This window comes from Porites lutea, chromosome 5, assembly GCF_958299795.1.
Source record: "Porites lutea chromosome 5, jaPorLute2.1, whole genome shotgun sequence".
In the NCBI taxonomy this organism is placed as follows: Eukaryota; Metazoa; Cnidaria; class Anthozoa; order Scleractinia; family Poritidae; genus Porites; species Porites lutea.
The window spans coordinates 5,057,510-5,079,246 of record NC_133205.1 but is presented as its reverse complement, the minus strand read 5'-3'; the positions used below and the strand labels follow the sequence as shown (position 1 = coordinate 5,079,246).

General features: G+C 38.7%; 1 protein-coding gene across 5 annotated transcripts in view; it reads right to left on the bottom strand.

The window, feature by feature from the left end:
• Nucleotides 1–11,949: 11,949 nt before the first annotated feature.
• Nucleotides 11,950–21,737, bottom strand: part of LOC140939211 (scavenger receptor cysteine-rich domain-containing group B protein-like) — a 74,279-nt gene continuing 64,491 nt past the window's right edge. For 2 of the 5 annotated variants that reach the window (XM_073388784.1, XM_073388785.1), the window contains exons 17-21: nucleotides 21,662–21,691; nucleotides 21,170–21,199; nucleotides 19,290–19,479; nucleotides 13,905–14,061; nucleotides 11,951–12,705 (exon numbers count right to left, since the gene is read on the bottom strand). In XM_073388784.1, the coding sequence (XP_073244885.1) occupies nucleotides 13,941–14,061; nucleotides 19,290–19,479; nucleotides 21,170–21,199; nucleotides 21,662–21,691 (371 nt within the window). In that variant the 3' untranslated portion in view covers nucleotides 11,951–12,705; nucleotides 13,905–13,940. Of the gene's footprint in view, nucleotides 12,706–13,904; nucleotides 14,062–19,289; nucleotides 19,480–21,169; nucleotides 21,200–21,661; nucleotides 21,692–21,737 lie in introns of all 5 variants that reach the window. The other 3 variants (XM_073388781.1, XM_073388782.1, XM_073388783.1) reach the window with 3 other exon arrangements.

Below are 21,737 nucleotides of genomic sequence, written 5' to 3'. Positions count from 1 at the left end.
GTTGATGCTTCAATAACTAGTACTTCTATTAAATGGCGAGGAAGATGTGGAATTAATAATAAACAGATGTCAAATTGAAATAAACAGTTAAAGCGGCAGTCATTGTCATCCCGTAATAAAACTGAGATGAGCGCCAGTAATTTCACATTTACCTTGTCTACTGTAGTACAGAATTTGTAAGACAATTATAACTTACTAGGCTGGGGGGAGGTTCCATCGTGGGAAAAAAACGACGAGTGAAGGGAGTCGAGCAGTGAACTGGAGAAGAGACAGTTAAAGCACCTCATCAACCCCTCCCCAGCAGACTACAGCTCCGCTCGCTTTGCTCGCATATTTCTTCGCCCTTCACCCCAACTACGGATCCTGGTTCCAGGCTAAAAACTTACGATCTGCAGATTCCACAGCATCCACCACAACTGATCATGAAAATGAAGAAAATGAAATTATTATTATTGTGCAAGCGTTTTAAAGGCCTCAAAATTGCTCAAAAGCTGTCGTGATGTTGCAGTTATGTAAAACGTGACACGATTGTATAGTAGCAAGAATTAGGTAATCTAGCAGCTAGCAGTCAATGTACGAAATAATTTAGAGAGTTTAAAGGTATCTTATAAAGTCCTTTAATTGTCTATTAATCAATGTTTCCTTTCTTTCTACCATTGTACGGTTGAATGGGGTGTGGCTGGGGTCGAGGTTAATACGTTCATGGTTTTCATCACGAACAGAGTATAATGAATGCATATTTCTATCATGTTTCGATTACAATAAAACAGGGTTTTGGACTCGTGAAAATAATGATATTTTAACATAGCTAGGGATCGAGACTTTTCCGTGAAACAAATTAACATTATTAACCGTTCTAATCTCTAATCTAATTTATCGATCGCGAAATGTACGTGGTAAATGCGAACAGCGCATTCTCATCCAGCGAACAAATGACCCAGCTCTAACAATCCAAATACGAAATGCAATCGTAGGAAGGGATTGGAACTAAAACACCTACGATGATTTGAAATGAAAGACGAAGACTGAAAATTTATTTATTTATTTATTTATTTATTTATTTAGTCACTCACAAAACCTTACACAACATGAACAAAAGGTGTTAATTAAATTATAAAACTAATGTGACAAGGAAGCCTAACGAAGCTTGAAGCTTATATTAATAGGTTTCCTTCAACTACCTAGTGAACTAAGTTCATGGCTGAGTGCAGAGTGAGCAAGATCAGAAAATTAAACGACAGATCGGCTATCAGTGAGATAATTCTTTAAATTTTTTTTAAAAACAGATATAGAAGGAGAGCTAATTAGTGAAACAGGCAACGAATTCCAGATTTTAGGTCCTCGGTAAAGGATACTGAATTGATTTATATTTGTTCTACAAAAATGAGGTCTATATTGAGAGGCTAGTCGAAAGAAAGAGAAAATCACAGGAAGTAGAAAAACGCACAAACACTAGAAACTCTGTTTAACACTCCCTGTTATAATCTGCACGCATTTTTCAGTCAAGAAAATCTGTTTTCAAAAATGTGAAGGCATTTACCTTGGAATGAGATGTACCACTGGAACGAAACAATTAGCAAAAATGCCAGCAAGCGCATCGTTGTAGAGTTGACAGGATCAGCCCCGCACGTACAGAATGATATATTACTCGAAGATGCTATCACATGAATCTACCGAGAACTTTCACTGATTCAATATAATACCCTAAAGCCTTAATTAAAAAGCGGATGTAAGTGGGGTCAACGCTGAGCTGTTCCATTCAATCGTGTTTTTTTTCCATCCAAAATGCACGATATTGATGGTCAGACATGCAGGCTTTTCAGCTTGACATATTTTTATATGCCCCAAATAAGATATGAGCTAGCGCTATTGTTAGCTATTTCCGTGAACACTTTGCAAGGTATAATCATACATGTCTCATTTGTTAAATTTTGAAACATAACGAGTGCTCTTTCAAAGCAATATAATATAACCCACCCAAACATGTTACAGTTTTATCATACTAAGATTCATCTGTTACTAGTAGTTTGCACATACATAATTATTTCAACCAATCAAGCTGCCTTGTTTCATTATTAAATTTTGTAGAGAAGGGGAGAAGTTGCTGGTGGCGTAAGATGGCCACTTCCTGTCATATAAAATGACCGCTTTACTTTTATAAGTGTCCCTACCCCCTACCCCCACCAAAACAAACAACCACACAAACAAAAAGTTAGGTCAAATTTAGTTAAAATCACTCTCCAGGAGTTAATGTCTATATATAATAGGGACCTGACGATCCGATTATGGCGACGTCCATGAAAACCTCGCTGAAAAATAGACTCCGCATCATTCAAACCATTTGGCGATTATCCCAAGTCACCCAGTTACTTAAAAGAAGGGAATTTATGTCGGAGCTGAGAGGGGGCCGCACCCGAGTTCTGACAGAAATGGTAGAATTTATCGCCTTGCTGTTCCCATCCTAAAAAAAAACTTACTAACAATTTTGTCATTTCACGTCGCAGTCGTACGTGCAGGGACGGCAAAAAAAAAAGTACAAAAAAGCTTGATGCACGTGCAGAGTCGTTGTTTTGTTAACTAAACCCAACCTCGTCCCCAGGGCTCCTTTCCCTGGCTTTGGAGGTGGGGGGCCGGCTTTTTGATGTTGCTGTTGCCCCTGCCGCCGTTGTTTTGTAAGGTCCCTATTGTCTATGCAACGCACTGGAGACACAAAGCCTTGATTTGTCTTTTACAAATTTCTGATGTTGCGCGGTTTCGCCCTATGTGAGGTAATCCAGAACAGTCTTGGGTTCTGGATAATACCCGTACTGGATTCCAGATTCGTTGCCAGTGGAACCTGGATTCCGGATTCCTTAAGCTGAATTCCTGATTCCAGAGCCCACGATTCCGGATTCCACAAGCGAAAAATCCCGCATGCCTTAATCCAGATTACCTTTCATGGGGCGATATGATCCAGGGGTGGATCTTGAGGGAGGGTGTGGGGAGAGCCCACCCTCCCCCCCCCCCCCCACTCACCTGCGCCTTTCCAATATCAAATACAACTGGTATTCTGCATAAAAAAGTCTTTGTGCCTTATTTGTGTTGGAGTAGAACATGGGAAGAGGTTGACTGGAATTGTATGGTAAACACCGTAAGAATGGTAGTTAAAATGATAGTTTCTTAGTGTTACACCCCCTCTTTCGAAAAATCCTGGATCCGTCCCTCCCCTGTGATCAATAGAAAGATTAAGATTCACGTTTACCGCAAACGGCAAACGTCAGACTCAAATTGAGAATTTCTCAGAATAGAAAATAAGCAGATAAAAACAGTCCCGAACGATTCCTATGGTCAAAACTGGCATAAAACTACTTATTTTTGTGAAGAAGGCAATAAATTTGTAAACGGAAAATAAGGGGGAAACGTGGTCACGTGGTACAAATTCACGTCTGCAGTTTGGTGTAAACGTGAATCTTTTAAAATCTCTCTAATATCTAACAGCGGCGAGTAGCTGGAAAAACTAAGGTAAATGGACTGGACTGCTGTGATACAGCCCCTAATAGAACGAATCGCGCAAAATATGCCACTGTAGTAGTAATTTCCACAATAATCTAAGCGTCTTAAACACGCGACACCAGGGCTTTACTTAACCCAGATATCTCGGCAATATATCGAGGAGAAAAAGGCTTAGCTAATGTGTAATCGTCTAAGCAACTTGCTTTTTTGTCAGGGCTTTATAAAACGGTGACATGCACAGGTCTGTAGAGACAATTTGATGAACCAAGTTATCTCATTAAGTCATTATATCAAATATTTTCAGCCGTAATTGCTGACCAAGTGGGGCACGAAAAATATCGTTCAACCAAGTTCTGAAATACATTTAATACCCACATATAAGAACCTACATTTTTACAAGTCAAGCTGATAAAACGGCAGATTTTATTAGCTACAAGTGTAACTCTCAGCCGCAGACTAGCTGTCCTTTGCATTTTATTGAATAAGTGCGTATTAATCAAATGAAAAAATATATAGGAAAAACAAAACAGTAGTACTATAGAAGCTTGTTCCCAGGGTCAGGCCTTTTACTCCATGGGATCGAGGTTAAGAAAGAAATTTTGAAAAAACGAAAGTAATGTTGTCAGGAGTTTATTAAATAAACTAAAAATAATTGGCACAATTTGTTATACTTTGGCCCTTTTTAGCCTCCCCAGCACCTGTAATTTTGCTGTGATAACAGGCGTACGCAAAGTTCGCATATGCATTTACACTCTACTCTGCTGATTGGCTGAGATTTTTTTATGGAGCGTTTACACATGACGTCACAGCGGCCATATTGGTGTTCCAAAACTATAAAACGGCGGCCATCTTGGTGTGCCAAGAAAATCCTCTGGGAGTTGAACTCTTTTCTCATGTAAATGCTTCCTTTCGTTCCAATAAATTAGCATAGATTCTGGCCACCTGAGTGAAAACGCTCTATGGCTTGGATGGGGAGTTTTAATTAAAATAGCCAGGAAATGTTGCAGCAGAAGAGTGTATGCATGAGATTATGTAAACTTAGTTGCGACGTCACAATCTTTTGTTGTTCATGCGTGCATTCACTATTTCCAATTAAGTTTAATCATCATCATCATCATTATCACGATCATCATCATCATCATCATCGTCGCCGTCGTCGCTGTCGTCATCATCATCATTATCACCACCACCATCATCATCGTCTTCGTCGTCGTCGTTTTCGTTGTCACCGCCGTCATCATTATCATTATCATTGTCATCACCATCATCACCGTCATCCTCATCATCATCATCATCATCATCATCATCATCATCATCATCATCATCACCACCTGGAGTTGAAACTGATGCTGTCGGAAATGGTGTGGAGACTGCAAGTAAATTTAAACCAATTATTTGGGTATTTCTTGGTGTTGCAGAAACTATTGTGGGGTCGCTTTTGTGTTTTGATGTAAGTATTGTTGTATTACGTCATTTGGTAGTCGCACCCTTCCTCAGCACCAAGAAACTGCCTTATTGAATACGTCTACTGTACATGTAAACATTTTTTTGTCAGGCCACAACAGCGGTGGGTCCAGGAGAAAGTCAGGGATAGGGCGGGGATCCGTACTCCCTTAATCTCTTCAAAGAAGCGATTTGGATCTAGAGGTTCGTATTTATATAAAGTTCGGAGTTGAAATTTAAAAGAAAGTAGTGCGCAACGGTAAGTTCATTAGGAAAGAAATAGTTGAGCCTGTAAGACAGTTTTGAATAGTTAAAGCACTTGTGAACACCAGCTATCAGGAGCTGCTAGCTCCGCATTTGCACAATGTAAATTACTATTGGGCCTATCATGGCCAGTATTATAGCAGCAAATGAGTATTAGATAACCACCTGGTGGAGTTGGAGATACTGTGGGTGATGAAAGCCTCTGAGTTAATGACGTCAATGTTGTGGGTGGGATCGTGGTCGGCGCTGAGAAATATTTTACAGAACTTTATTAATAAAGTGCACCAGGGTCTCATGACGCGCCGTTTTCTTTTCACGGCTATAACTTAAAAACAGGCACGCTGCGTGAGCTCAAGTAAAAGATACAGATCTTCGGCATCTTCAATATTTTTTAGTTTTTTGAATTTCAATTCCCATTTCATTAAAGGAACGTAATTAACTAAATCATTATCAACGTGAGAAAACTTTTGTAATAAATACAAGGTGCGACAGACGTACGCTGCAGGAAATGAAACGTCAATACAGTGTAACATCTCCTTACGGACAGTTCGTTTGGTCCCAGAAAAGCCAAACATCATACATTCCCGACCTCTATAATACGGACACCTCTGTAAAGCGGACACTTGGTTCTGTCCCTTTGGTGTCTGTGTTAAAGAGTTTTGACTGTAATACACTTGACTCAGAGTATAGAGCAACTCCCATCAACACATTTAAACTATATTTTCTACCATCCTAAGCTCTTTTCATGTCGACAAAACATGTTTCGTTAAAGCAGGTTAAACAAGATAAAAAAAATCAGTGGAAGAAACCTAAAGGACTTACTTTTACATAGATTTCAAGCAAATTTTTACTTATGCTTTCGTTTGTGCCAAATTTCTAGTTGACAACAATCATACGGCCCCTTTGATGAAAGAGACAAATTTGCACTGTGTTTTCCTAAACAGAAACGTGTTTAAGTTGGTGTGAATAAGCATTAGATCAGGAGAAACGGATTGCATCATACTTGGATAGAGTGCCATTTATAACAAGACGCTCGTGACGTTTCCTATTACGTATCACTGAGAACAATTTACCAGGATAGAAACGGATATTTTGGTAAAGGTCTATCAATCTGATCAATCTGTTTCACCGAAATGAATCTCGCTGAATTTTCCTTCTGGCTGTTACTTAATAAACATATATGAAGTAAATATAAAGGGTAAATATAAGCAGGCATAAAATGCTATGTTGGAATTGGCCATCTTCAGGGGCACCCAACGAGAATATAGTTCAAAACCACTTAAACATAGCATTGTTAAACGTATTTTAGTATTTAAACGGTAGATGTAGGCATATGTTTATCCCCTAAAAATTTTTCATCTGTTCGGATTTCCTAGCTGAAAGTCTACACTGTAAATTAAAAAGATCTGTTTCAAACCCAAAGTGTCAATTCAGCCCTGCAGGGCAAAGTCTGATTCAGCTCTTCTTGGAGCCATTTGAGGACAATTTAGGCCAAAAAAGCTCTATCAAAAGGCTATTCCAGCCCACGGTAGGGCCCATTTTAGCCCTGGGACCAAATCAGCCCTAGCTAATTGGACTGTATTGGCCCTGATTCAAGGGAGCCAAATTAGACCCAAAAATAGGACTGTATTTTACTCACCGAAACGGCCCTGTTTTTAGGGCTAAAACAGATCTTTCTGATTTAGAGTGTAGTGATCCGAAAATTATAGGGGTCAAAACTTACCTTTTCGAAAATTCAGCCAGAGAAAAGGCTCCCGAAAATTCTAGGTGACCTTTTTAGGGTAAAAATCCGTTAAAAATAGGCAATTAGACCATCTTTTAGATGTTCGAAAATCCTAGGAGAGGCAGGCAAGCAAGAAATTTTACAACAAATGTTCCGAAAATTGTAGATCTCAAATTGTCTCCCGAACAGATATTTTCCGAAAATTGTCGTTGGGTGCCCCTGATCTTCTTGAGTAGCAAAAAATTAAGAAAGACAGTCACCTGTGTAACTAATTCCATAAACGAAATTAGTGTTTGCTTCACCAACACACTCTACATCATCGCTGACATTACATTTTTGCAGGACGCCTTTCGTAAGACAGCTTTTAGATGGGCCAGCTCTATCGTAGGTTTTGGCAGCATCTGGTCCAGACCAACACTCACCTTTAAGAAGAAATGCACGACAGCATTACTTAATAATCAGTTTGATAGTCAACAATAGGGAATCCAAGTTCTACTGGTAGGGACTCCGGAATCCAGTTAACCAGCAATCCGTAATCCACAGCGTGGAATCCAGACATGATCCACTGAAGACTGTCTTGAATTACATATACCTTACAATGGGGCGATTCGATGGAACGAGGATTAGTTTCGGCCTACATTGCATTGGTAGTAAAAAGAACTTGGGACCCTAAGAGCTGGAAAACTTTTGCAAGTAATTATTAAAAGGAATCATAAAGCTAGACGATCTTTTACATCCTTTGATCCCCTCAGTTTTCTGCAGCAATGTTGTGCCAATGAAATAACTTATTTGAACCCATCTTGCTCCGAATTCAACATTAGAGACATTAAGATTCACAGAGGAGAAGGACTACGAGTGCAAGATTTCACTGAAATTTTTTTCGCATATCATCAAAAAATAGACACCCCGGAAAGCTCCATTGTCCTGTTTTCCTTCACCAGAAAAGTTGGCACTATTATCTTTATTGTAGGAGGTTAAGCCCGCTCACAATCACAAAGTGATAAAATCTCTAAATAACATATTCATTCATTTGATAACTTGGTTCCACCACTACGACATTCTCGTTAAAACTCGTAGTAGACAACGACTATCAGGTTTTCCTGCCAAAGTGACAGTACTCCAGTACCTCACATGAACCTCTAATTTCAGCGGTCGGACTAAAACAATATTGCCTTTTGTTTTCAGGGATGGGGGCATTGTTATGTCACCGTTTCTATTGTTTTCATAGCCAATTGTGTGAGCCGTTCAGTGAGGTGCTGCAAAGTGACGCTGGTACTGGCGCGAGAGCTACTTAGTATTCAGAAAATAAATCTCTAACTCATAGTCGCTCTTGTCTTAGAATCTAAAGGTCTCTATTGGTAAGGATATAGGATGGAGAAGGATTAAAGATGTATTACTATAAATTAAATGGGGCCTTATAACACTTTCGACCACAACGAGACGTCAAAACAGTAGACAACGTGCATTATGGTCGATTCGAAATATCGATGTATGTAGTACACTTTGAGGACTCGGTACATGTTCTAGCCTCTTATAAGGAAATGAGTAAAATGATAAAACAGAAAACAATTTCATTTTAAAAATTATAAAAAATACTATATTCACTTGACAGTTACCGTAATACTGAATGCTGAAGTGGGAATAGTTCCTTGCCCTTGACTTATTTGCACATCTGCAAACCAGATCAACTATGTATGTATCCCAGTTGTTCCAGTCGATGGTCTTACCACTCCATACATTACTACTGTTATCACGATCGGTAAAAACGAGAACAGGTACTGGTCGAGGGTTAGTTCTGTCATCTTTGAAGCAACCGATGTTGGCGTAGCTGATAGCACAACCTGTTTCAAGTAATCAGGCAAAACCAACAACAACAAAACTTTATTAATAAGCAGATTATATAACAGACGCTCTGCCCGCAGCTAGCAAGGCTATTCGATGCGGGACAGTGCGTGCAAAAAATAAATTATACTCCTAATAGTATTAACGAAAGGCTACAGTTTATAAATAAATGAAATTAAAATCGTAATATGGTTGAGGACTGAGAAGAAGACGGAGAAGAAAGAATTGAATGAATAAAAAAACTGTAAAAGTAGAACGAACAAATCAAAGACTTTGTTCAATTTTGACATTTTTTACTTTTTTTAGCTTTTTAAGTGGGCGTATCAATATAGTCATCTTCTGTATTCAAACCCAGCTAAAACTGTGCATGTTGACGGAGAGCGCAAAAGAACAAATTACCCAAGAAAATATGCATTCATGACGAACGTACAGTGAGAAAGTCTGAGAATATTTACTATATTTACTTTAAATATGTCAGAAGGACCATTAATGGGGAAAAAGCGAAGAATAGCTGTGAATGAAAAAAAAAACCATAAATAAATTAATGCGATTCTAAAATTGAAAGTAATCGCCAGATTTTTCATAGTCAATGTGCACTCAGTAAACAGCCTGCCTGTCATGCAGAGCAGTTTGAAAGGCTTTTTTTATATATATAAATCGAATAAGAATTTGAAATGATCAAGTAAACCTATTTTCTCTGAGCAATATAGTGGCGGGACTCTGTGCGTTACCTTGAGATGAGCTAGCCCACTGAATTAACGACAATAGCAGATCTAGAAAGTATTCTATTTGCATGATTCCGATTGTTAACTGATACCTTGTACTAATATATTATAGAAATTCTACTTGATAAGAGTCAATCATATATCTACTAACTTACAGCTTTCAATATATCAACCGCTAAGAGTCTAAAACCATGGTGTTAATGGGGTTATCGCTGGGTTGTTGCGGTCGAGCCTGTGTTAGATAAATGGCCGATATACTCACGCAAACTTTGAGACAAATACTGAGAATTATCATTACATTTAAAGATCGTCATTTGTGAAAATGTTGAAACTTTAATCAGATGGAATATCAAGGGGATACATGAACAAAAATCAATCGCCTTTCGCTAAGTTTTTGTCTGATTTAGTATTTTCATTGTAATATTATAGCGCCATACTCGACTACGTGTTCGTTAGCACCTTAACGCAATAATATTAAAACCACACAATAAATTAAAAAAGCATCTTCACACACAATAAAAATGTTTAATAAGTTATAACTACCATAGAGGCGTATTTCGTCTGTAAAATAGGATTTCTTTCGAAAAAGGTTATCTTCTAAGTGTTTCAAATTGAGACCGTTTGGTAGCGGGAAGAGAGAGGGGGGGGGAGGGGGTGGTGCTGATGGAATAAGATGGGTGGATTCTGCAATATGTAATGACGGCCTCTACATTAAACATATTTTTACATCTACCCTTGGCCCCTCAATTTTTATCCCTAAATATTCCCCCCTCCCCACCCCTCCCACCCCGAAAAAGAAGAAAATGAAACTAACACTTATTGATCATACAGCACTAATCTCAAATATGAATTTTCAGAGTTTTTTTTTTCCAGAGTTTCGGCCTTAATGGCTCATATATCAATTGTGTTGCACGGAACCATTAGAATACAGTAACACCCACCAAATATTAAGAACTACATTTTCAAGTGCAAGTGAGGCTGAATTAAGGTTTTATGAAATATCAATCACGGTTTTGCTTGCCACAAAAGTGTTTTTAGAATACAATTAGACAATTAATGAAAAGACCAAAAACAAAACACAAGATTGGAAATGACTTATACCTGTTTCACTTGACTGCTACATTGTAAAAAAGAATTCTTTAACTCTGTAGAAAATTTTTTATGAAGGGTTCATTGCCGTTAACTTTTCAACGGCAAGAAGACTTTATTTAGCTGAGAAAGTAATCAACCTTACTAAAAATAAATGTGTTAACGTCTCTGTTACATATCCTAAACTGAATATTTAATACATTACAATCACTAGATATGTACAAGGTGTGTAAAGGTGTAAAGTATGCAAACGGTCCGTGCGATAATATAGTAATAACATGTTGGTGCAACGAAGCATGTGATACAAGTTAGTTGTGTAACAAATGAAACTGTCAGTTTGAAGGTTCGTTTCCCCAGCAATCAACATCACCGTCCAATCAAATTCTGCCACTTCCTCGGCCGAAACGAACAAATCTTGGAACACTGGCAATTTTATTCATCCCACAAATCGTCGCACACCGTTCCTAGGTACCCCTATAATAGATCTCTACTCTTTTGTCTACGTGCCAGCTTCTTCCAATCAGTCTCAAAGTTCCTGGGAAATTTAATTTTATGTTTATCAAGTGGGCCTGGGGTTTGTGAGCCACTTTATTGCACATGTTCTCATCGCATTTTGACTTCATCAGCATTATTGCACAGACACAAGGCAACATGGACTCTCAGCCACGCGTCAAAGCAGCCATGTTTGTGGTAGCCTGCGTGGCAGGCGTTTGAAAGGGAAGGGAAAGGAAGTTTTAGGTGCGAGAGAAACGCGCCCAAAACCCCCTTTTCCCTTCCCTTTCAAACGCCTGCCACGCAGGCTATGTTTGTGGACAATATACTAAAAGTTTTCCGAAGACTTTTCATGAAAATGGAGTTTAGTAAAGTTCCCAGACAAAAGAAATGATTTTGTTCTTGACGATTATCATGGCCGACGACGTGGCGCGGCACGTGCAAAGTAACAATTGTCTTTGTAAATGACGTAGTGATGGCGAAATATATTTTCTTCTATCTGTTGCGAACTATTTTCTCAGAAACCTCACCAGAAAGGGATATTCTTAAAATTTTTACTGCTATTTAAAGCAAAACAAAACAATCTTAAGACTATGGATTTGACGTCAAAATACTCGATTAACCATACTGAATTTAGCAGTGAAACTGCGAATTTTCTTCAAAATCCGTTTCAAACCGTTCGGAAATATGAGTGCCAGAAATCACCCGGAGGCAGGAAGTCTCTTTTACCTCCAGTGTTTGAAATCAAAACAATATAATCTGATGTCTGGCTGTATTATTTATCTCAGTGTGAATATTAGATAGATTGTTTAAGAGAAGAGTTGATATATTCGAAAACAAAATGAAATTTTAATATCACCAGGGGGAACCGCTACAGGGTAAAGGTACTACTAGTACTGACCTGATACACATGTTTCTGTCTACGGGTATGGGCAGGCGAATATGTTTGCTACGTAGTTCTATAAAAGGCGACCATTCATTCCCAGATGTGATAATGGCGTTACAGTTCTACCTGGTAGCTTCTCCGGGGGTAAGAGGAAATCTACCCGTATTTACGACTACGCGTACGGGTATGTATTCTAATTTACCCGTACCTGTACACGGAAATGGTGTATCTTTAGGTCTCTATCATACGGGCCGTGGCGGCAGAGTAAATCATGCGTTGCAAAGTTTCTTTATCAATGACATTATTTATTGCATCTCTTCAGTTGGAAAACTATCGATACTGAAGTTTAGAACTGAAAGAGCTCCTAAGAGTTATCCTTTGCTATCCTTTGTAATACTGAAAAAAATAATTATCAGTTAAAATAGGTCATTCCCGAGTTCCAATAGCCTGCGAAAACATCCGTTTCTTCTCGCTCTTCGCCACTGGGAACGTTTCGCGCGGAGCGACGAAGAGCGTGGAGAAACGGATGTTTTCGCAGGCTAGAATTCCAAAGACTCTCACTTTCAAAACGAGGTTAAGTGCAAAACCTTTCTTGTGTAAATGAGTTTTATTTGCAGAAGAAAAAAAAAAACATTTTCATATCATGGGCCTCGCACTTCGCCTCGCTTTGAAACAGAAGTTTGGAAATGGCCCCTTGGTCTCTTGAAGGTTGCTTTATTGACTGCTGATAATTAGCATATCGTCAAAACCTGCGGAAAAAGGAAAAAAACAGATTTGATTGTCACGGTAACTGTTGAGTTCATCAGTCCTAATCGTTAAAATCATTTCTGTAATAACCTCGCTTAGTAGCGAAGCGGAGCATTATGGGTAACAAGATTTGGTAACCTATGCATCCGAGAAATTTTGGTAGTCACGTGACCGTACACCCGCCCGCCCGACCGTCTGTCCGCACCACAGGCATACCAATGTAAAATAACTCAATCAACATACAGGTATGGCAACTTCAGGCTATTTTGGCCGGAAATCGCATTGCCACCCGCGTCTCGTGAAGCAGAGACAACTAAAGAGTCAATAAAGACGAAACCGGAAAGCGGAAATTGTTTCTGTATCCGTGTTGTCTAAAATACTAAGCTTAGATTAATTGTTAGGTCCCAAAATTTGGAATACAAAGAAAGAGAGAGATAGAGAAAAAGAGAAAGTAGGCGACAGGCCAGCGAAGCTCAACGAGAAAAAGAGCGTCAGATAGCTAGAGCGAGAGATAAAAGACAAAGGAGACATTTTTTTGTTAAAAGAACAACATGAAAATGTCGTAGCGGCGGTGGGAAAATAAGAAATGCTAGCGGCCAGCAAGGTGAAAATGAACGGCGCGGCAGTGAAAATGCGCACGAAATAACAACTCACGCCAGACAAATCCATAGCACAAATATCCCGTCAGGATTTTCTAAAAGACTTGTTGCCAAATCAAAACGTTCGAAATGAACAAGAACACGTACGACAATTCCTCCATAAAACGTGTAACCAAGAAGTTTCTGGAATCTAAATCTAAATGTCTGTTCTGCAAAGGGCAGTGCAGCCCATCTTCAACAGAAATTACAAAAAAATGTACAAAAAAGTATGCTGCACGTGCAAAGTTGTTTTTTCAGTCTAATTAGACCTACAGCTTTTTTGCTGTTTTTGTTGCCGTCGCCGCTTGGTTAGCATTACACGATTTCATATTTTGTTTCTGTAAACTACAGATATCAACGAGAGCTTCGCTTTTAGCCCTGGCTAAATCTATATATTACATTTTTACTGAAATCACAGTGTTCGCATTGAATGCAAGCAGTGCAAGTTTTCCAACCATAAACATAATGGTTCTCAATTTTCAAACCGATCTTAACTGTTTGTTTCATTCACTTATTCATAAATAATCATGGCATAAAAAAACCATGTAGCCGTCCTTTCTTACCATAGCCACTATTATGGAGTAGTTTAAAACACTTTCTCAAGGAAAGCCAAAATGACTGTAAACACACTTGAACGGATACACGGACAATGACCTCTTGTTTCCATATCCGAAGGGTACCACCAACTTGTTATGGAAGGACACTTTGTACCCGATGTTCCTGGTCAAATAAGACAAAATGTTCAGATTTCCATCGTTGTTAACCCTTTAAGAGCGGATGTCAGTAAATATCGACCAGAGGTCTACAAAAGTGAAAAATCGAAAATTCTCAAAAAAATTCACAAAGTAGCACTAGGTAAGCTTTTAACATAAATGTAATTTTTACTTCGATCCGATAATTATTTTCCACGTACGGGGGGGTTATTGGTTTCGCGGCTCTCGGACCGGGTTTTCCAGGCCCGAGACCATGTGTCGCAAAAAATTCGTTCTAAAATTCAAATCCATTGTAATGCGGACAACAAATAACTTATTCAGAAGAGTACTTAATTGCACACATTCTAAGAGGTGATTTACTCAGTTTGAACGAAAGAGTAATATTTTGGAGATTTTTCATTATTTTCAATATTTTGAACGTTTTCGTTCAATGAAAAAATGGCAAATTTCAAAGCCCAAAATCGTCGACTCGTACCTCGATTTCAGTAACGAGTCTTATACCACGTTAAAGAGCGTTATCTCTTTTTTTCAAAATCTGTTTTCAAAACTACGGGCAACTTAAAAGAAAATGTTTGAGGTCAAAAAATACTAGTAGTACTTTTCTGAAATTTGAGCTTTCCAGACTCAGCGGGTCGATGTTAAAAACTCAGAAAAATGCAATAAGAAATCAGTTTGAGCAACAGTGATTTAACGTTATCAGCTATCAGAAACCAACACGTGTTTATCGAGCGATCTGATAAAATTTGAAGCCGTTTTCCAACAAGAAAAGCAGAGTTTAGCCATCTTCTGTTACCAAACGCACGAGTCACGTAAGGTTGTCAAAGGGCAAAGCACAATAATAAACTTCAAAAAGCACAACGTTTCTGCGTCCAGGAATTAGACTTTAGCGGACAGAACAATGCCTACGAGTGTATGTTTCATACCTTAGCATGGGTTTCCTAGATACTGGAAATAAAAAACATCAAGGACAGCATCGACAAGAGCATCTTCGGCTGCTCTCAAACGACGGAGATTGCGTTACTTTTCACAGATTGACCGCTTACCACCTGTTTTTGGGCTAGCATTTCGACGGAACGCTTGCCTCGAGAGGCGCGCGGCACGGATCTGAACTCTTCTTCACGAGACATTGAGCTGAATTTATCGGAAATATGCCACCACCACCAACAACATGAGCTTTTTTCGGGTATTTGTCGTTTTTTATGCGAAAAGTTCGGGTAAGCAGATTCTCGCAAAAACCATTTGGCTTAAAAAATGTGTTTAAAAGCCCACCCTGGATTTGAAGCAAAAAGTATTTCCCCGAAATAAGCTAAAAATACCCAATTCACACGGTGAAAAAATGGATGATTATGGAAGGATTATCGAATTCTTGCCTAACCTGAGGGATTTCCCGTGATGTAGGATTAGGGCTAGGAAAAAAGCCCATAACCTGCTCCTGTCGTTGTGAATTTCCTCAAGATCAAAAATTTCAGTAAGAACCGAAAACAACAGCTTAAAGGAGGTGCACACACCTTGAACTAGCCAGGGAAAAGGGGCTTCTGATTGAGCTAAACTGTCATTGATGCACGGTGCAATTAGGTAGACCTGTTACTGACTCCGTACCTTTAGACGTGAATAGTCTATCCACAGTCATTTTTCATTTTGTATTTCGGGACCATTTGACAGCGTACGAGTGAACCGGAGCGCAGTAACGAGCCCTAACCCCACCCCATTGCCCTTGCGGTCAATAAATCATCGCGTTTTTCATTTTTTTTATGCGCGTTCGAGAACCTCCAAAGGGAACATTGAGGGTCTTTGTACAGTTTCAGTTTATTTTACCGACAAAAAAGAACAAAACAAAGCAAAAGACAAGTATACAGAAACACGCAGAAGCAATGTGGTGAGGAAGCCCAAAAAGAAACCATAAGGCTTAGGTCATCCCCTTTTCGTTCGTTTAGCGTCGAATAGGTTTCCTGGTTTTGGGTGGGTCGGTCGGTGGGGTGAAAAAAAAAATCACAAGAAATCTGAGAATGGGAGGCCTGAAACACCAGCATCATTGCCGTGGAGACTGAAAACAACAAGACATGGTCACCAAATCGACACAAACTCAATATGGCGGAAAATTTGATGGTCAATTTCATAAAAAAAGGCCCCAAAAGGGTAAAAAGCAAAGAGGATACACTACCGAACGTTTTATGCCTCGAAATGATGCTATAATGCTAATTTTTTAGATTAAAAGAATAAATCTAAGTCCAAAAAAAATAAACCTTGTCGTTTCTTTTTCTTGCTTTTTTAAAAAATGCCAAAAACTGGGTTTTTTGGACGACACTAAACGAAGAAAAAATTAATATAGGTATTAAGCTCCCTTAAAGTATAAAAGTATCAGTTTACAAGGACAGGATCGAATTATACTGAGTAACTAAATGATAAAAATTTGATCAAAATTAAATGAAAGGCTAAGAACCTAAGCGCTGTCTGATAACGAAACGGTAAACAAGAAGTGCTGCCTCTCATTTAAAAGAGACGCGAAATACTGGGTGGACCACATCCTGAACTCCCGCGAAAACCGCAAGAGAGGAACGCTCAGGGCTAAGGAGACTAAACAGGGGCGTAGCTACTTGTACGCACGGTTTGCCCATGCGTATCCGAAAACGTTGAGGAAAAAAAATAGAATGAAATAAACATAACTTACAAAAATCGGTTTCCAGAGAAGCGACGACCTTAATTGGAGAACCGAATCTTGGATGATTTACGTATATAGCAAGCTTGATGATGTAAAGCGTGAACGCGTTGTTTTCTCCACGACCTGTCTTCGGAGTAGACGAATTAGGGCACAATTACGTCAATGTGTGGTGCTTTTGTCGGTCAAAAATAATGTGACAAAAAGGTGTAAAAAGAGTCATTTGTAAACTAAAGTCGGAGGTACTACAAGCTTGATTTTTAATAGCTGAATTAATGATAAACGGTTGACGTCAATGAACATAACAAGCCGACAGAATTAAAGAATTTTAAAGGTTGTGTCATTTCATAAACAGCAAAAATTATTTTGCTTACAACCGTTAACCCCACCTTTAATAAAGGCACCTTAAAAAAATGTTGAGATTTGGGGTGGGGGGGGGGGGGAAGGGGGGAAGAAGATGTAGAAAAAGTTGGGCGTACCTCCGCAAAAATCCTGACTACGCACCTGCTAAAGCCTGAAACTGAACAACAGGAGTCTTGACGAAACGTCCTCAGTTATCACCTGTCCGGTGTCGTACTTTCAAGGAAACGCTGATCAAGAATCACTCATGACGGAATGAAAACTCCTCGTAGCTTCCAGCGAAAAAAGGAGTGACAACAGTGGTAAGCGGTCGTTCTGTGAAATGTAACGCAATCTTTGCCGTTTACGACCTTTCGGCGCTTGGATTTGAAACGTTGTTGTTTGGTATGTTCTCCCGTGTGGATTTGGATACTTGACATTTCCAATACATGGAAACACCATGCTAAGGTACGAACAACAGACATTCATAACATTGTTCGCTAAAATCTGATTTCATGGACGTAAAACGTTTTGAATTTTAAGACTTTTTAATATTAGTGCGTTGCCCTCCCTTTGACAACTTCACGTGACTGGTGCACTTGGCAGGAGTTGACAGCTTAAATCTGCCTTTCATGATAGCAAACGGAATTAATTTATATCAGATCGCTGTATAAACACGTCTTGGTTTCTGAAAGCTGATAACATGAAACCACTATTGCTCAAACTGATTTCTTACTGTATTTTTCCAAGTTTTTAGCATCGGCCCGCCGCGTCTGGAAAGCTCAAATTTCAGAAAAGTACTACTTGTATTTTTTGGCCTCAAAAATTTTCTTTTAAGTTGCCCGTAGTTTTGAAAACAGATTTTGAAAGAAGAGATAACGCTCTTTAACGTGGTATAAGACTCGTTACTGAAATCGAGGTACCAGTCGACGATTTTGGGCTTTGAAATTTGCCATTTTTTAATTGAACGAAAACGTTCAAAATATTGAAAATAATGAAAAATCTCCAAAATATTACACTTTCGTTCAAACTGAGTAAATCACCTCTTAGAATGTGTGCAATTAAATACTCTTCTGAATAAGTTATTTGTTGTCCGCATACAATGGATTTGAATTTTAAAACGATTTTTTTGTGACACATGGTCTCGGGCCTGGAAAACCCGGTCCGAGAGCCGCGAAACCAATAAACCCCCGTACGTGGAAAATAATTATCGGATCGAAGTAAAAATTACATTTATGTTAAAAGCTTACCTAGTGCTACTTTGTGAATTTTTTTGAGAATTTTCGATTTTTCACTTTTGTAGACCTCTGGTCGATATTTACTGACATCCGCTCTTAAGCCCCAATATCCACAAACAAATTCTCCAAACTGATCTCTACACATTTCCTTACAGAATTAGTTGGGAGAAATTGATAAAAGATCAGAGATTTTTCTCTTTGTGATCATTTGATTAATTCTCATAGATGTTGCACTTGACAATGTATGGATATTGTTAGGAGAAAATTGATGTTGGTCACTATTGGAACTTAAAGGGTTAAAAGAATCTGATGCCTTGCTTAAAAATAACGATTGATTTGCCCACTCAGTTAAAGCTTTTGAAATACTTTTTGTGCAGACCTTGCCTGATAAAAAGCAATAAATGATCCAAGGCTTCTAAGCCATTTAAAAAACTGAAAACATTAATGAATATTAATATTTATAATAAACTGAGAAACATACATCTCCGAACAATCTAAAGTTCTCAGAAAACTGAGTCGGCAAATTATGTAACTCAGGCTTCGCCATGTTGCTCTTCATCAAATTTAAACCTCATGTTAGGCAGGTTTTTGTGCTGATATTGTTCAGGCTGGCCCCTCTTACTTAGAAATAGTATCGAATCAACCTATTAAATATTTATTTACCTTAAAACAATCAAGTTTACCATGCTTATATAAGTACTAGTCTTCAGGTGAGGGATTTAACCAGGTCTACACCAGGAAAGCCTTAAGGAAGACCAGGCTAACCAGGCAAAGATCATCATACTTTAAAAATATTAAAATTTCAATCGTATTTACTTTAAAAGTCTACCTAGTAAAAACTGGTTAATCAGGCCTTAATGGGACTTTTGGTGCATGCGTGGGGTTTAATGTCAAGAATACCTTTATAATACATGATGTATTTGATAGCAAAGCAGGAGTGCTGAGACTTGAAGCAAATTTACAGATCTAAGTTGGTGATCTCTTTTCAGGGTGTATTTTTACCTTCGAACTGTTCCACAGCCTTTCAGAGGAGCCTTTATTATAACACTCGTCTTGGTCACATAATTCACACCACAGCTGGGATTATTAAGATGAAGTAGATGAGGATCCGATCCCAAGGGCAAACTGTCACGTGCTATGTAAGCCACCATGGCAGAGGGGAAGCATGAAATAGTAAAGGCAAACCTGGATCCTACAAGTAAAAGAGTGATAAACAAGAAAAAAATAACGAATCCATGAAATCGTCGTTGTAAATCGTCTCGTGTATAAATCACCTTAATATTAGGGAGCTTACGAATTGACGACTTTCGCACGACGACGCCGTTGGACTGCGTGATAGGCTTACTGCGCATGCTTATCTGGGCACTTGCCGGCGTCGCGCCAAAGTCGACGCCGTTGTTGACAGCGATTCGCCGGCGTCCTAGAAAAAGCAGGACGTGAGACTAATTTTCAAAGTTTTCCCTACATACTCCAGCGGATTTTTCCAGATAATTCAAGTATCACATTAGGGACATTTTCTTTAGATATGTTTTCGATTTGTTTGTCTGTTTTCGTTGGAGTAACGACCCGAAGAATCAACACCATAGCTTGCTGTAGACAAACATAAATTAACACCGAGTGAAACCATATTGGCAAAATGGTACCAAAGCTACAACTAGACCATTGCAAGTGGTTATCTCATCAAAGTAACTACAGCTGTTCATCAAGTTTGTAAATGCCCTCGCTGTATGTAAACGCGCCTTGAATTCGTCCTTTGTTGTCTTGTCTAAATCCGTAGTTAACTCTGAGTTTGTTGACGAAACCCATAAAATTACAAATACAGTGAAATACTCGGTCCTTTATAAATCTGTTTCCATAGGCGTCTGCAAACGAGCTCTCGTTTCTCTTATGAATTTAGACATTTTGGTTGAACAAATAAGCTTACTTGTGAATAGAAGAAAGCAAACTTCAGAAACGGCGGGAAAATTTGCCTCCCGCGCGCACCAACGTCGTCGTCTTCTACGAATCGTAAATTCAAATTTCTACAGGACGGCAACGCAGAACTATGACGTGACCCAGCGGCGGCGTCGCGAGAAAGTCGTCGATTCGTAAGCTCCCTATTATAGGTGACGAATTACTCCTTAATTTTGGCGCGAAATTACAGCGTTAATTTGTAATTTCACATGTGAAATTACAAAATTGCCATAGCAACCTGCCGTACGTCTCCGTTTCAAGATGTCGACGAAGTTTTAAAATGTCATGAATGAAGATGTTAGGGCATAAAAAGACGCTTTAGGAAACCTGAACACACGAAAGAGCACATCAAGAAGGATTCTTAGAGGTATTTTGTCGAAAAATTCTGAAAACTTAAGCCAAATTTCAGCTCTAAACGATTGAGAAAGTGGATTTCACGATCGATCGATACGATCCAGGATAAACAAGTAAAAAATCTTCCATTGCTAACGTAATTTGTCACCCATGATATTAATAGGTAATCAAATGGCATACTCGTGAAATTATTCCCTAATTTCACTCGTCATCATTTGATTACACATACTAACTACGGGCATAACTTATCTCTCAAATGGGAGTATTATTTTAAGAATAACTGATGCTGAAATGAATACTTCAGTATGTTCACGTCGTTCTTAACTGGGTATCTGAGGGGATCAAAATTCCAAATGGAGACCTCATCTGACGTCAGAATCCTGTTTTCAGTGATTCATGTAACATTCTTAGCTTAAGCTTCAAAGGGTGCTTTTAGCTTAGCTTGGGGAGCCCTTTTTTGCGCCATTTTCGCCGTCTTCGTTGTCATTTGCTTCAGATTCCTAACATAATAAACTGTCAGAGCATTATTCTTTTTTCTGCATGACCAATAATTTGTATGAGTTTTAGATACTTACTCGTTGGTGAAGGCCGAGTGGTGGGCATTGCTAAAAAAAATTCGAAAAAGTAGAAATGAATTAAAATTTTGTGCATAATACAATAAACTAATTGTAATATAAGTACAAACGTGTTATTAGCACAAGGTTTAATTCGCAGGGTTTTGGGTGTAGCTAAGTTAATGGGATATGTTTGAAACGTAAATAGGAGAATATTGAGTTTGACATCAAACCATATAATTTTTAGCTGCAAGGTCGACAGTACATTTAGATGTCACCAAGGGATGTTATTCGTTGAGTGCCAACAAGAATAACCTTCGCCAAGAATGTGCGAAGATCTCAGGAATTATACTTCCGTTAAATTACAACCTCTAAAAAGAAATTTACTTTAATGCCCTAAGCTTCCTTTTCTGTCCAATTATACTCTCAAGTCTTCACCAAATCCGTCGGAAGATTAAATTAATCAGCATTGTTTTCTTTTCCGCTTGACTGAGTTAGTATGATTTTACTTACTCCATGGTGAAGGCCAAAAGGTGGGCATTGCTGAAAAAAAAATACATAAGGTAGAGCTAAATTAAAAATTGCTTTT